The sequence below is a fragment of the Syzygium oleosum genome, unplaced genomic scaffold, assembly GCF_021117445.2.
Source record: "Syzygium oleosum isolate NSW1041296 unplaced genomic scaffold, Sole_v2.1 Sole_v2.31, whole genome shotgun sequence".
NCBI classification, from domain to species: Eukaryota; Viridiplantae; Streptophyta; class Magnoliopsida; order Myrtales; family Myrtaceae; genus Syzygium; species Syzygium oleosum.
In genome coordinates this window covers 3,117,124-3,132,792 of record NW_026607515.1, presented here as the reverse complement: position 1 = coordinate 3,132,792, position 15,669 = coordinate 3,117,124, and the positions used below count along the sequence as shown (strand labels likewise).

General features: G+C 42.0%; 3 protein-coding genes across 4 annotated transcripts; 2 read left to right on the top strand and 1 right to left on the bottom strand.

The window, feature by feature from the left end:
• Nucleotides 1–262: 262 nt before the first annotated feature.
• Nucleotides 263–1,708, top strand: LOC115683247 (ethylene-responsive transcription factor ERF105). Its single transcript, XM_030607710.2, has one exon. It carries the CDS (start codon nt 431–433, stop codon nt 1,268–1,270), a length of 840 nt encoding a protein of 279 aa, XP_030463570.2. The 5' UTR covers nt 263–430; the 3' UTR covers nt 1,271–1,708.
• A 5,246-nt stretch (nt 1,709–6,954) lies between these two features.
• On the top strand, nt 6,955–8,155 carry LOC115683250 (ethylene-responsive transcription factor ERF106-like). Its single transcript, XM_030607715.2, has one exon. The coding sequence runs from the start codon at nt 7,062–7,064 to the stop codon at nt 7,791–7,793; it is 732 nt and encodes a 243-aa protein (XP_030463575.1). The 5' UTR covers nt 6,955–7,061; the 3' UTR covers nt 7,794–8,155.
• An 841-nt stretch (nt 8,156–8,996) lies between these two features.
• Nucleotides 8,997–15,084, bottom strand: LOC115683200 (lipid droplet phospholipase 1). 2 transcript variants are annotated; one of them, XM_030607651.2, is made up of 10 exons: nt 14,670–15,083; nt 13,615–13,682; nt 12,812–12,882; nt 12,448–12,690; nt 11,327–11,490; nt 11,139–11,194; nt 10,785–10,837; nt 10,584–10,704; nt 10,292–10,389; nt 8,997–9,390 (listed from the first exon to the last, which is right to left on the bottom strand). In XM_030607651.2, exons 1-10 carry the CDS (start codon nt 14,804–14,806, stop codon nt 9,319–9,321), a joined length of 1,083 nt encoding a protein of 360 aa, XP_030463511.1. In that variant the 5' UTR covers nt 14,807–15,083; the 3' UTR covers nt 8,997–9,318. The 2 variants fall into 2 exon arrangements, with proteins under 2 accessions (XP_030463511.1, XP_056160216.1); XM_056304241.1 differs by lacking the exon at nt 10,292–10,389 and having other exon boundaries at nt 14,670–15,084.
• Between the last annotated feature and the right edge of the window lie 585 nt (nt 15,085–15,669).

Here is a 15,669-nt window from a genome sequence, read left to right as displayed (position 1 = left end):
AAGGAGAATTTCTTGTGCCTAGTGGCATCATCATGACATGGTCCCCATCCACAACCAAACCAAAATCATGAGATTAAAGAAGGGAAAGCGACGGATGTCGTTGAAAATTCCAAGAAGAGATCACTGTTGGAGCCATTGCTTGAGCTTGAAAAGTCGAAAGATTAAGCCAAAACGATGCTTCCCATCTCCACCCTGGAAGGTTCCTATGAAGCCCCTCATCTTCTCTTTTAGTTCCACCAGTTCCAACCCCCTTTAAATTCACTCCATCTCCACCACACTCCCCCATCTTCCACTCAACAATTCGAACTCAAATCTTCTCATTCTTCTCTTCACTTCCCGATTTACTTCTCATCTTCTTTCTCTCCTCCATCTTTCCACGATTTGAACACACTGTCTGTTTCTTCTTTTTTCTAATCTCAAAGACAAATCGATGGCATCAGCACAAGAGGAGAGCTCCACCCTGGAACTGATCAGGCAACACCTCCTGAACGACTTCACCTCCGTGGACACTTTCCTCACCGGCCTCGATGCCTGCACTTCCGCCATCGCGCACCCCGCCACCTCCGGTTCCAGCTCGCCCCAGACCTCCTTCACCTTCGAACCCAAGCCTGCCCCTCCTTCCCTCTCCAAGCCCCCCAAGCCGTCTTCTTCCTCCACCCTCAGCTCCCGCCGCCCCGCCATCCACGTGGCGGTCCCGGCGGCGACGAGCTTCCTGGCGAGGCCGGCGGCCCCCCAGGCCGAGCCGTCGGTCTCCGGCGGCGGCGACGGCGGCGCCGACAAGCACTACAGGGGCGTGCGGCGGCGGCCGTGGGGGAAGTTCGCGGCGGAGATACGCGACCCCACGCGCAAGGGGACGCGGGTGTGGCTGGGGACGTTCGACACGGCGGTGGAGGCCGCCAAGGCCTACGACCGGGCGGCGTTCAGGCTCCGCGGGAGCAAGGCCATCCTGAACTTCCCGCTCGAGGCGGGGCGCGACGAGGCGGCGGCGTCGTCGCTGCTAACCTCGGCTGATGCTTCTCGCAAGAGAGCAAGGGAGGAAGCCGCGGAGAGCGCCGAGTCGGAGACGAGCTCCTGCGGCAGCTATAAAGCGGTGAAGAAGGAGGAGCTTGCGGACGCAGCGGCCAGCAGGGAGATATGCCCGCTGACGCCATCGAGCTGGAGGGGGTTCTGGGACATCGGCGAAGGGAATCAGGAGAGCATATTCAGCGTCCCGCCGCTATCGCCGATATCTCCGCACCCATGCCTCTATTCTCAGCTCCTGGTCAGGTGAGGAGAAGACCAAAGATCGCATCATCGATTTCAAGAACTGCTGCGGCCCAAAATCAAGAAAACACAAATGGAAGAGAGGGCAAAGTTTCTTCGACAATTTGAGTAGTCTTAATTCCTTAAAAAATGAGGGAAGAAGGACAAAAATTATAGGAAAAAAGAAGAAGAAGCAGAAAGTGTGAGTTTGAGTTTGAGTCTTGAGTTTGAGATGTTAAGTTAGTGTAAATATGACAGAGGTTGAGGGAGATGTGGTATTGTAGTTCGCCATGAAAGGCTAATGAATTTATTCATTCGTTCATCAAAGAATAATCCGGAGCTGATTCTTTGTCAAGTAAAAGCCAAAGGGGAAATTGTCGAAAGGCATCGTTCCCATATGATTGTTGTACGCTCGACTTTGAGCGATTAAATGGCTCGAATGGATGTCAGGAAATTCGGGTACTCTCTTCTTATTCGCATGTTCAATGTAATTCAGTCGGGTTGAGCTCACGTGTACAAGTGCTCGTCGCTTAGGTCTCCACTCCCGAGCTCTCCCGAAAACAGGGGTTTTTTGTTAAAGGCCAAGAGCTACCTAGCAAAGCTTAAACATCCTCACATCAATCAGCTTGATTCCACTCGGATTACAAGGGGAGAAAGGAAATCACTTCCCCATCGTTATGTTTGCACGAGTTGCGTTGTTTACTGAGAAAATTGCTTCTTGGAAAGTCGATTTTTTTATCCCCGTCTACTCGTCTTTCCATTCCTCCAGCTGGGGGCATAACAAGTAGAGCAATTTTGCGTAGCCAACGCAGCTCGTTTCTAAGGGGTACTTGGAAAGATCTTAATAGCTAAGGCGTCTAGGTTTGCCGATGTTCATTTGGTTTCGACACTAGAACGATTAGGAAAGAGAGATGATCCATCACCCTCTCTTCTCCGCAATCGTTATCGAATAGCGGCTTCCGTTGGACTTTGCATCGCAACTAATGCATGTCCATGCATCGGGAATGGTTTTCCTTGTAAGGCAACAGTGGGACGGACATTGATTTTGATATAGATCTTGAAAGAATCCCGCCCTAAAAGCTACCCAATGAGATGTGAGAGCCCAAAGCCATATAAACCTCCCGTCACTATTAGGATTGCATAACCTATCGCGCTTCGTAATCCCATTAGTCTTTGTTATTAGTATTGAGATGCACATGTAAGTTATGTTAGAAAAGTCACAAAATCGAAGAATTGATGTGATGTAAAATAGTTAATATATACCGATTATCTCATAACTGATTGACTTAAATTTTTGAATGAAAATAAGTCTAATTTGATATATTAATGAGCTCGTGCTTGAGCTCTTTATCGGCGATTTCCCCAAATAAAGATGTCGGACTTCTATTAGGAGAACTTTGTAATAAAACAACCACCAATGTGAAATTCAAATCTTGTACAGCACAAGTAGGATTATAAATTATTTTTAATGGTCAAGCCCATGATTTGCCTTCATATTGTGAGAGTCGGCATGTCGGCATGTCTTTTTTTTTTCTTCACAGTTTCCCCGACACTCGATGATGGCTGGTTACCCGGTCTAGACGCTAATACCGATGGAACTGTCACTTCGTGATTAACAAGAGACACCGAAGACCGACTGAGACAATAATCTTCAAATTGAAATATTGGGCAAATAGAGCACATGCATGTAGGTTGGCCGAAGCTGTCAATAATTAGGCTTCGTTTGATTCACATCAGACATTTTTCGAAATTTTTTTTATTTTTTATTTTTTGGTATTTGGTTCAATTAGAAAAATAAATCAACTGAAAATATTTTCCTAATCAACTTAGCTTAAATTTAGGAAAATAATTATTTCTTTAACAAATTAAAAATCAATTTTCAAAATATGACTATGTGTCAGCGCTTGACCCGCAGAAATCCCAACGCTGGTTCTTGGATTTTTGACATCGGGACCAAGTCTTCAACGCCCGAGCCCAGGTCCATCAAAGCTAGGCTCGGAATGAATCCCGGGTGCTCGTGCTCGGGTCCATTGAGGCTGAGCTTAAGATCCCGTTATTCACACTAGGGATGAGCGATTTTAGGTTCCATACAAGTTCCACCTGAAACGTGAAACCTACCCGTGAGAACAGGTTTCTCATTTTTTGGAACCTAAAACCTACCATGTCACAAGTTCTAGGATCGGTTCCAGGATCTACCCAGGTTTCACATGTATTATTAATTAAAAGATTACAATGAACCATCACTTTTAATGACCACCATTTACTACTACAATCCACTGACCACAACTTATATTTAGACACACGAAAAATATGAAACATTAACGAAGTAAAAATCTTAGTCATAAAATGAAAACTCATACTAGTAATTCCAGATTATACACTCATCATCGGACGCCACGAAATACCACATGATTATGCGAAGACATAGACAAATAAAAATACAAGAACTTGTTTCAAGTTTCAGGTGTCAGGTTTCAGGTTCCACCTACCTAGAACTTGGAACTTACCCATCGAAATAAGTTACCTAATTTTTGGAATTTGGAACCTACCTGCATACCTTGGAGCTTGAAACCAATAGGTTCCCACCGGTCCAGTTATCAAGTTTCAGATTCTACCCTAAAACCGTGCTCATCCCTAATCCACACTCGGGGTCCACTGAGATCCAACTCAAGACCCAGGTGCTCGTGCCTCTATCCCTAATGCCACGGTCAGGGTCCATCAGGGACGGACCCAAGACTCTAGTGTCCCTACCCGATTTTTCGACTGCGCACGTGCAAGTTATTAGTGCCCGAATAGTATATGACTATTTAGGAAAATCAGACCATATTTTTCATACAAGAAAACGAAAAATATTTTTCAGTTCATTTTCCGTTACAGCTAAGTACCAAAAAATATGTCATTTTCCTGGATAATGATTTCTAGAAAAAGAAATGTCACATTTTCGCGAAATAAGTCGAGTCTTAACATCCTTTTATTTATTTATTTTGCCAATCAATTTCTATTTTTATTAGAAACAGGAAAGTTCCTTATGAGGCCTACGAGGGTGAGGCCTAGGGCTCATGTACGAAGAGAGAAGGATGTTGCACGGACCATAGACGTAGACCTCTTGGACCCAATTCATCTAAACCGATTGATGATCGTAGGGGTCCATCCAGGTCCTCAAAATCAATGCCAACGCACATGACGAACTCACATTCATTGAGTGGGGCAGTTGCACGGACCAGAGTTTGCCACTTGGACGCAACCTCTCCAACTTGTCCCACTTGATGCGCAACCCCCGTAGCCCTGAAAGAAAGTACTTGTACCTAACCTTATCAATGCATAAATTGACACCAACTGATCGAGGGATTGGATATTATAGCCCGAAAAAAAAAAATATATCAAAGGATAGAGTATGCAAGGACTCCATCTGTGATGATATCTTTCAACCGCCTCATTATTATCGGGGAAACGATAGCTTTTGCTAACCACTTCTCAAAGATCAGTGGTAAGTGTTTCGCCGGAACTCGACGAAACGCTGCTCCGCGACAAAATACCTTTTATTGAAATTCATTTCTTTGATTTTAGTTACAAGAGATGAATTTTGTGGCAATTCTGGATAAGAAATATCACAAAAAAATAAGAAAATTCATAACTTCATTGCAAAGAGAATTGAATGTACACCAACTTTATCATAATTTAATCTACCATAAAGTCTGAGAACGTAAAGATGTAATGCCGGAATTTAATCGAAGTCGAGGCACCCAGTAACTGTAGTAAAGATATACGCCGGAATTTAATCGACGGCGAGGCATCCAATAACTATAGTGCGTGAATTGAAAGATAACGTATTTGTTTGTTTGTTTGTTTATTTGTGCGAGAGTAGTACAAAATAGCTATCTAAAATATACAAGCAGTTACTGAAAAAGAAATGACTTCTTAGGGGTTACAAAAAGTTACAACAATCATAAAATAGCGGCAAATAATCAATCGGTAGTTATCCTCTTATCGATTGCTTGCGGTTGATGACTTCGTCGATAACTTCACGCCGTGTGATGTCGATAACTTTATTGGCAAGTTGTCGATTCTTTTCAAGTTACCGGTAATTTTATTCACGAACGATCAAAGTTTGTTCGCATCGACTGAGTCTACCGCATGTCAATAATAATTAAAAATTAATCATTTTTTTAGTATAAATACCAATTTACTAACCGGAGGAGACATTTCTTTGCTACGAAGGAGAAAAGAGGTGGTGTGACTTCGAAAATCCAGATCACTGTGGTAAATGGTCCTGCTCGAGTCACGAGTCTATCAAATTCAACGGGGTCTTTAAGACACGAGTCAATGTCCACGGGGTCTCTTCACCTAGTCACGTCCCTGTCAAATCACCGCCACTTGCAGGTTGCGATATCAATGCAAGGAAAGGAAGATATTTCTCTGCATCCCTCGTCGTACAACCATGAACATTTTGGCTTGGATTATCTTCAGCCAAAGTCAGCATTCGGCCAAATGTTTCTTTTTTTTTTATGGTAAGGATCGTTCGGCCAAATGTTTCTGTCTTCTTTTTCAGCAAGAGCTAATTTTTCTCTCTCTCGTACGAAGTTACGAAAAAGTTGGATGTAACGGCATCTATCCGTTTGGACTTTCATGCTGCTTTCTCCTTTTAAACATGCTAGTTGCGGTGAGTGTTCGTGTACCCATGTTATTGAATGTAACATTCGTGTATTTCTTTCAATTCGAATGAAAGATTTCTTTGCGCTCAAGTCTACTTGATTTAATTGAGAGAGAAGAGACCCCGTCATCTTCCTATCAAGATTGCCAAATTAGGCAAGGAAGACAGAGATTTGTCGTTGCCTTGCTTTATGCAGGCAAATATCAATTGCCAACTGTACGAGAGATGTGCTCCCCATGCAACTTGATGGGATATATCCATTTCCTTCCGTAGCTCTCAATCGAGCCACTTAACCCTCCCAATGATTAGACATCTCCGGGCAAAAGATCGTGATGGGAGGAACGGACAAAATGTTAACATGGTGAGTTGCACGATGGGCCCTCCAGGAAACAACTTGCAGCAACTAGCAAGTTGCATCGATTTCTGTCTCTTCATAGAGACAAAAAAGCGACGGCGAATGATTCCTAGCGCACACGTATTTCGCTGGCCCAAATCCAAAACTCTTTCCTCTTCCCAATAGAAAAAATAGATAATGGCATCAATAATTCATGAACTTTAATTAAATATATAATTTAAATTTTAAAATTTTAATTTATTTAATATAATTCTTGAATTTTAGCTTAATATTCAATATGATTTTCGAACTTTTAATTTATTCAATATGATTCCTGAATTTTTGGTACATATTCAATTTAGTCCCTGAACTATATGAAAATGTACAATATAGTCCCTGAACTTAAATTAATGGAAGGACTATAATGAATATTTTTATAAAGTTCATGGACTATATTGAACATGTATCAAAAGTTCATAGACCACATTGAACGAATTAAAAGGTCAGTGACCATATTGAATATTGGATTAAAGTTCGGAGACTATATTGAACAAATTGAAAGTTCAATGATTAAATTACATATTGAAATAAAATTCGGAGACTGTTTATGTCATTTTTCCTATAAAGAAAGAGGATAAGATCAGTTCACATAAGGATCCAACGTACGAATTTAATTCAGTTGTGACCCACCATCAGAAATTAGGACATCCAATACACTGAATCCCTCTGGAGCGACCTGATTCATTTTACCTGTTACAAAAAGGGGGTTCTTCCCTTATTCGTCTATAAACAAATTTCGTACTTACTACGGAATGATCTAGTCAAGCCTTCCTCATGGATTTTTCTCTCTCCGAAATGGCCAGCCTTGATGAATCTTCCACTTTGGAGCTCATCAGGCAATATCTCTTAGGAGACTCTTTCAACCTCGCTCAAATCCAACCGTTGAAAACAGAGAACCAGTTTCTTGATCCGGAACCAGACTCGCCATGTTCAGATCAACCCGTGTGGCAAGACCTGGAGACACCGAATCCCGAGGTTAAAGCCGAGCCCATCGACTTGGAATCTCCGAAGTCCGAGCTAGGGTCACCGGAGAAGAGTCCGGTCGGGGCCGACTCCGTGGCAAGGGCGCGTTACAGAGGGGTTCGGCGAAGACCATGGGGAAAATTTGCTGCGGAGATACGAGACCCGACCCGTAAGGGGAGGCGGGTCTGGTTAGGGACGTACGACACGGATGTAGATGCTGCCCAGGCTTACGACAGCGCCGCTTTCAAGATGAGGGGCCGGAAAGCCATCTTGAATTTCCCTCTGGAGGCCGGAAAGTCGGCCCCGCCGCCGAATCCCGGGCGCAAGAGGAGGAGGGCGGCGGTGAAGGAGGAGGAGTCGAAAGAAAGTCTAGAAGATTGGCTGATTGAGATGTGGGCGCAGGAGGAAGGGGGTGAAGATGAGTGGGACACGAGCGCTGACTCAGAGCAACGGTCGTTAGTAACCAGGACGAAGTGTTGTGACGACATACGAAACAGTCATCGTGTGTCCATCGTAGACGGTGGGATGTCGAGATTAGCCTGATGTCGACTATGATATGATGTACGATACCAAATGTTTGCGTCGGCAAGTCCCCAAACTCATAGTGAGACGTACAAGACGGGGAGAGAGAGAGAGAGAGAGAGGAATAAGGCGGCTAAGTCAAGGAGGCATAATTGACAAGTGCGGGTAATTGGGAATGAATATCGGTTGTGGTGCTTTCCATGGCCAGCACAGGACAAGCGACCCGAGAGAATCCAGGCAAAATTCGTAATGGTTGAGAAAGTTCGAGGTCTACGAAACTCATCTGCTCGAGGGAGTATAGTCCATCTGTTTTTGTCCTAAGCATGTTAACTAATGCGTATGTTAAGTGTGTGTTACTGTAAATATATCAGTTTATTCCGCAAGTGTGGGGGAAATTTCCCTATTTCCTTGAAGAATCATCTACTCCCGAGTAGTCCCACTACTATTCGCCTAGAACTCACTCCAGACATCAGATCTAAAACCCTCCGGACATCACATCTGAAATGGCCTTTCGAAGGGACCAAAACCTAAGCAACAACCGAGAACTAAATGGAGGAATGAGAACGGAGTGCGTACGCTAAAAATAGGATTAAGTTTCAGTTTTCCCGCCAACGTGTTAGGAAGAAAAGACTCGAGCATATGCGTGCCCGTACGTAGTGATACACCCGATGTCACAAAGCTACTTCGTTTTCTTTTTTGTTGGCGTGATCAGAGATCAAGCCATTACAGTATGTCCTTATTGACCCAGTGTAAATGCTCGCAAACACATGCTGACTAGGTTTTGGACAGTTTTTCGTCAAGTTTAATGGAGACTTATGCAGAAGCAGGCAAAAATAGCAGTTCGCAAGGGTCTCAGCTATTATGCAAACTAGTAGCGTTAGTAGCATACCCATGCTATGCACGGTTTAGAAACTAACAAGCATTTGCTATTTTCCTTAACAACTAAGCATATATTTTTTTCTATCCTTTGGTCTATCTTAACTTGAGTTAATTCTTTTTCCTTCCAAGAGGCTCATTAACTATAGTAGCAGCAATGTTAAAGTGTTATTCTTGATAATTAAAATAAATGAATTTTTTTGTTTACTGCCAGCATCATGTAAGATCCCTATGTTCTCCTCAAAGTCTCGGACATCCGAAGCAGAAGAAACCATGAAGTGAGAGTTTCGCATATCATGCAGGCAAGCTTTGTGCATATGCACTAGAGAGAGAGAGAGAGAGAGAGAGTTTCTAAAAGCTTGACATAGAATATAATACCCCTAAGCCAAGCAAATTATTGCTCGTTATTGCATTACATTGCAACAGCATTTCCTCATTTCATTACTGTTATAGATAAAATGAATAAAGTAATTTAGCTATGGATTGCGCATTAATAACAGTTGCCGATGCTCTTATACGATCAATGACCATCGGTACCAAAAAACCACATTGCTCCAATCTGAAGCGGTGAAACTTCTCAGAACCAGATCTCTGAAGCAGATGGATGGTAACTTACCAACGAGAGTTGAGTTTCCTGCTATTGGAGCACTTTCCATTACAGCAACATACTCTAAGTAAGGAAGTGATCGATTATATGCCGGATGACATCTTCACCCTCCATGTGCATATTGTGATCTTTGACCTGTTAAAATACCAGTCAAAATCAGTGCCCTTCAAAAATACATTACAGGACCTTCCGTGGCCTCAAATATAGGGAAACACCAAATATTATTTCCCAGTAACATATATTTCACGACTATCCACATATGCCAGAAGTCATACTCAGTTCAGATCATCAGGAAGTAAGACCCCAAACAATATACTCACACAATCAGCGCCGAAGCATTTTCTTTTCTTTTTTTTAAATTCTTAAACTCCAGATATTCAAAACTTGTAGAATAAATTTGCAGTTGTAATGAAAGAGAAGATTAAGTGTTAACTATCAACTAGCCATTGTCTTCCTCCTCCGACAGCCTTCGTTGATGACGTAAGCCCCCATCTTAACACAGACTAAGCTATGAAGGTCTGTAAATTTGTTTCCAATCTTTTACATAGTGAGATTGGTTTATTTCTAGATTAATATAAATTCACTAGCAAGTTCACTAAGTTTGCTTTACCACCAAAATTTGTCAAAACCAGACGAAATCTCATTCCTTCAGAAAGCAAGACAGTGATTTTAGCTATTATCATGCTGCATTATCAGTAAATGTGTAGAATTGCAAGCCATTTATTCTTCTTTTGCAATTCTTGAACCACATTAATGTACCAAAGTAGTCTTATCTGCTGCATTAATTCGTAATAGATGCTGGAAAGTGTATTCTTAGCATTAGTTTCTCAACCACAGAGACTTCTAAGAATATGTAGTTCATCATGTGCGATAGAGACCATGCATCAGCTTATGCATATGTTCGCGCACGCGCGCCCACGTGTGCGCGCGCGTTTGTGTGTGTGTGTGTGTGTGTGTGTGTGTGTGTGAGAGAGAGAGAGAGAGAGAGAGAGAGAGAGAGAGAGAGAGGTGCCCATGCAGGCGGATGTATAGCTACCTGGATAATACTATGGGCGGCAAACCACTGCCAGCTGCTGTGAAAGCTAACATCTACTTTATCCCAAGACACACGAGAAAGGCTGGTGACTAGTTCTTCTGCAAAATATATATGGATCGAATGAATAGAAAACCACTTGAAAACACTTCTTTCAGCACAAAGGCATGTCAAAGCACTGTACGCAGAAAAATGACATAAGAACAATGAAATAGTAAAGCATCAGCTCTGCTACCTGGAAAACTAGAAAAGAAGATTCTAATGTTTACTATCTTGTTGAATTTCGAAGACATACCTTCTAACTTTTCAGCTCCACCATTTTCACCTAGTATAGGTTCACTTTGTTCAGTATCATTGGCCTTGCAATGCTCTTCATAAACAACATGAGGATACTTTTCGTTGAGAGAGCTTTCCCACTAAAACCCCAAGAAAAGCCGTTCAGCAGTAACATTGAATTACGTGAACCATGATAAAAGAAGAAACATTAAGGTGCTACCTTTGGCAGTTCGGTATTACGTCTTATTGATGATGTTCTCCATCCAACGATATCTTGAAGGATTATCAGTCATGGACAACATTTGAAATAGCTGCAACATTGGACATGGCATGATGCAAATACGAAGAAATATGATATATTCACTTATTGACACGAATTAACACACATTTGCCATAACTCAATCATTTGGCTTGATAAATAAAGATTACGATGCTCTAATGCCAACACAAAAAAAAAAATTGACAGGAACTATTGAACATGACACAATGACATGAATCGACCAGCCCCAATTTGAAGTGATAATCTCAAGAATGTATTGAAAAACAACTTCTTTTAACACACAAGGCAGGATACGGTCACAGCCTGCATTTGAATATGAGACCCGACGCCTGAAGGTGCCTAATGCAGACCTGCAAAGGGAGAAAGAGGGGGAGAGTTGGCAACTATTTGAAGAATCAACATTTCAACTTTGGAATGATTGGATGTTGCACGTCAAGTACAAACAGCTAAAACAAGGATGAGTACAAATCCATTTGACATACATGAAAGGGTAATCGCCGGAGTCTTCCACCATGCGGCGAAGTAATGGAGGCTTTCCTTCATCTTCATCAGTGAGAAAAAGATGGCGACCTGTTCTTCTAAATATCCAGTGAATAACACAAGTGGCTACTTTCTCAATGGCGGTCAATCCAAAAAGAAATGGCACCTGTCAAAACAAAGTCGACTCAAAAAACGCCAAGGGATTTGATCTGACAAAAAGAATGATAGCTTATCGAGCAGTTCCCAAACTCTGAGCAGTCTGAGCTGTCATAATATCCAGGTTTATACATCCACATGTCATTTGTCACTTGTTTGTAGATATATGATTGCTAACCAGACTGCAGATGAAACTAATTCGTGCATATCAACTCGGCAAGTATTTTAAAGAGTTAGTATCTGGACAAGCTGAAACCGGTTCAAGGTAGATGACAATCCTTAAGGGCTAGAAACTTCAAAAATCTATATACAGAACTTACTTTCGAAGTCTATATGAGAAAATTGCACCCAAAAAAGAGTCCATATGAGAAACTTAAGAAGATGGTAAAAACCAAGTCAAGGTCGGCAAGCATATCTAGGGAGCATCTTTAGCGCTTCAAGTTTTTCCTTCAGCAACCAGACAAGTTTTCTCTATTTTCCCCCCCTGCGTAACAGGTTATTAACTTCTTATCACAACATGCCCTTAAAAGCCACCAATGAGAACAGAGAACAGAATATTCTCAAATCTAACAAATCCCACATACTCGGACTTGAGAGGTTAGGGTCAAATAGAAGAAACTCAAGGATTCAGTGTGAAAATTAAGTCTTCCATGTTATATGATCTTCAAGTACCATATAGCAACTATTTCTATGATTCCAACGGTTCCTTAGTCCTTGATACTTGTCCTCTTTCCTCAGGAAGGCCCCTCTCCTCTGAACGTGATTATTCATCCAATTAAGTTGCCATTTTAAAAAAAACCGGCGACTAGAGAACAGTCACAATTTTATGCTTGAAAATTAATCAAAGACAAAAATAGTTGTTTCTCATTGAAACGAGCTGACACAAAATTCCTATGACATATTCATCAATACATTATAATGCCAGAAAGAAAAAGGAGGTAAGTTCAATAATGAAGAAACAAAATACCTGCTTATTACCCCGTGAACCAAGATGAGGTGTAGCAACAGTGACAAAATTTATAGCCTCCAGACCACCTATGGTACCCCTAGATTCCTCCACCACTTTCTCAGCTGACAAATCTTCCACGATTTTCGTCTTAGCTGGTCTGTACAGTTTTCCTATAGCATATCTTGCAACTAACCCTCCCACAGAATGGGCGATAAAAGAGATCTTACAGATATTTGGTTTCCTATCGATCACTTCAAGAACCTAACAACAAATGGCAATAAAGGGCAATGCATTACTCTACATATATTATTTCAAAAGAAGATTGCCAAGCAATGAAAAACAAGTAATCAAGAAGAATTGGAATCAGATTAAAAGAAAAAACCTCCTCAACCAAACGTTCACCCATCACATCAACACCATCTAGTGTCAACTTAGCTACGTTGCGCTCACTACCTGAAATCATGTAAACAGTTGAGGATCAGGGGGAAGGCTCACAGCCCAGAAGAGTCAAGTCAGCGAGGTGGAAAGAAAAGAATATAGAACCATAAGCCTACAGTACAGTTATGATGCGTATGTCCATGATACTATGTCAAAACTCAAAAGTTAAGAATCTACCGCAATATTTTGCTTCCAATCACCTTTCGTCAAGCTCAGAAGAAAAACAAAGAACAATGGGTGGTTTCTTTCTCAGAAGTGAAAATGCCACATATGATCCACAGGACACGACATTCATGGAGAGATAATTACACTATGTTTGGGAACACCAGCGGGCATGGAATTTGAAGAGAAAGTGTCACAAAATTTAAATTTTTCCTCCATTTCTTTCTCACAACATATCAAACTTCCTCCCATTTTCCACCCGAATTTTCATCCCTTTCATTTTCTCTCTTTTCCCAAACATAGCCTCAAAGATTATCAATACTACTGAGTGAAAGCCTTCTGTAAGATGGAAATGATTATTGCTTCTCTTTCAGAAATACATGATGAATTCAAACGTGCAAAGAAATAAAGGCCATAAAAAGTTCAAAGGAACAAGTAATGCAGGAAGATTATCATCAATCGGGGAGTAGATCCACTGTATTTCTAGGCTAAATCAAGGCATGCAGCACATTAGTGTATGTCACTTTAACACAAAATGTTTACAATAGATGAAGATAGAAAAACGACTCAAGAAATCGATCTTACAGTGAACAAACACTTTATCAGGGAGAGTTCTAACAAACTGCTCAGCTGCAAACTTCCAATCCGCGGCACTGCAAAGGCACATAAAGTTCAGTACTTTCAGATAGAAAATAATCCCACCATTCTATCCAATGTTTCACCTAGTTGTTTCATCTTATTCGCAACAATAAGGTTCAATTTCCTAGGATTTAGCTTTATTTACCCAAAGCATTCTATCTATAGGCATTCTTCGAAGAACTTACCCATGGTTTAAACCTCAAACCTCACCTATTTGTACTTACATGAGAAGAGCCACATTTTGCAACTTAAAGAAGATTGATGTGAAAGAAGTTGTAGCTAATCAACTTAATTTTATTAGATGTATGACCCGTGATGAAGGTCTTTGATCAGAGGATATCAAAGTATTTTTACTTTGATCAGAGCTAGAGTACATTAAAAAGAATGATCTGATAAGTAGGCTTTTTTAAACAAATTATCCATGCAAAGGTAGGGTTTATGCAGTTATTTGTATAATCGACAAAAGTATGACATGGTGAAAGCATGTAAGAAAACTAAAATCCCTTCTATACTCCTACATTTCATAAGTCCCGCAGGGCGTAGATTCAGCACATGGCCCCCTACAATCACATTGTTATGATGGCATTTCACACAGAACACAATTTGCAGAGAGATTGAGTTCTCGGCGAAGAAAGAAAACGGGAAAAGCTGCATAGATTGGAAGCGAAAAGCTCACAGTTCCAACCCATTAAGCATCAGCACGAAGTAAAGCCTTAGAAGGCAACATAAAACGACCAGCAAAATTTCATGCCAGAGATAATAGATTCAATTCGAACACAAATGTTCGAGATGCACGTGATAACCGGCACAAAAAGTTGAGCAGGAACAAATAAAGGTAGGACCGAAAATCCGATCATCCGTCGGTCAAAGCAGCAACATTCACAGCTAATGTCGATAGACCCGAAACCTAATTTCACGGAGACACAACGCGAGAATTTTACAGCAGGCCAACATCGATGGTGTGTATGCACAATGCGCGAATGACGTTTTGACTGACCGACCTTCCTAGAATCCCATTGACCATGACGACGAGATGATCGGTGGAGGAAGAATCGGAGTCCCTGCTACTCCACACCTCTCTGCTCCCGTTCACGGACTCAGCCGAACACACTCCGTCCTCTGTTCTCTCGTTCTCCATGTCCGACGCGATCCAATTCCGAGCTCAGCGTCGCCGGGCGAAACGCATTCGATGCAGCGGGAGCAGCGAGCGGGACATGCGCCGCGCCGCGGGCGCGCCGATCGGTGAGGTACGGGAAGGAGAAACGGCGGCGACGCGCGCGAGATTCTCGAGAAAATCGGAGAGAAAAGTCGGGAAAGCGTGGGAAAACGAGAGCGAGAATGGTCGGAGTCCGAGAGAAAGAAAGAGTGCCTGAGAGCGAAGGTAAGCTAAGGGAAAACTGGAAAGCGAACACGTAGCCAAAATGGTTCGATGGCTCTGCGAAATTGAATTTCTTTTTTTTTCTTTTATATATTTAACTTATTGAGCTTTTTGGGGGGCCAAAAGATAAATAAAAGAATTAGTGGGGTCAAATAGAAAAGTTCGTTGGACGGTTCCCAGAGGGAGGTTAGGTACGGCGGACACAGGAACAAAGTCGCTGGGCCGGGCCCCACTAGATCGGAGTCGCCACGATCAAACGGCGGTGATTGGTTTGGTGGTGGTCGTACTTGATTAACATCATGCCGTTGATTGGTACGGATGGACCTCGATGGAGTTGCGAGTGCTATTGAGGATTAAGGGGTGTTCATTTATTTTTAATTATCTGTTTGATTATCGCGTGGGCGGTACTAGTTTAGCCTCGAATTCATTGTTGTAGAGGATTGATTAGTAAAATAGATCGTTTCCATCGAAACAAAAGGGTCAATTGAAAAAACCGCTATCACTAGGAAGCTGGGGCATTAAATTAGCGACCCTCTTGCAAGTTGGATTCGCGGAAAGAACAATCTGGCATTATTGCGCCAACGACGGAAATTTTTCTTTTTTTTTTATGGAAGGTTTGGCAA

Coding starts and splice junctions, on each gene's coding strand:
- LOC115683247 (XM_030607710.2), top strand. CDS start 431: ATGGCATCAGCACAAGAGGAGAGCTCCACCCTGGAACTGATCAGGCAA.
- LOC115683250 (XM_030607715.2), top strand. CDS start 7,062: ATGGATTTTTCTCTCTCCGAAATGGCCAGCCTTGATGAATCTTCCACT.
- LOC115683200 (XM_030607651.2), bottom strand. CDS start 14,806: ATGGAGAACGAGAGAACAGAGGACGGAGTGTGTTCGGCTGAGTCCGTG. Junction 12,691..12,811: donor GTGAACGTTTGGTTGAGGAG/GTTTTTTCTTTT, acceptor ATTTGTTGTTAG/GTTCTTGAAGTGATCGATAG. Junction 9,391..10,291: donor CCGCCCATAGTATTATCCAG/GTAGCTATACAT, acceptor GTATTTTAACAG/GTCAAAGATCACAATATGCA.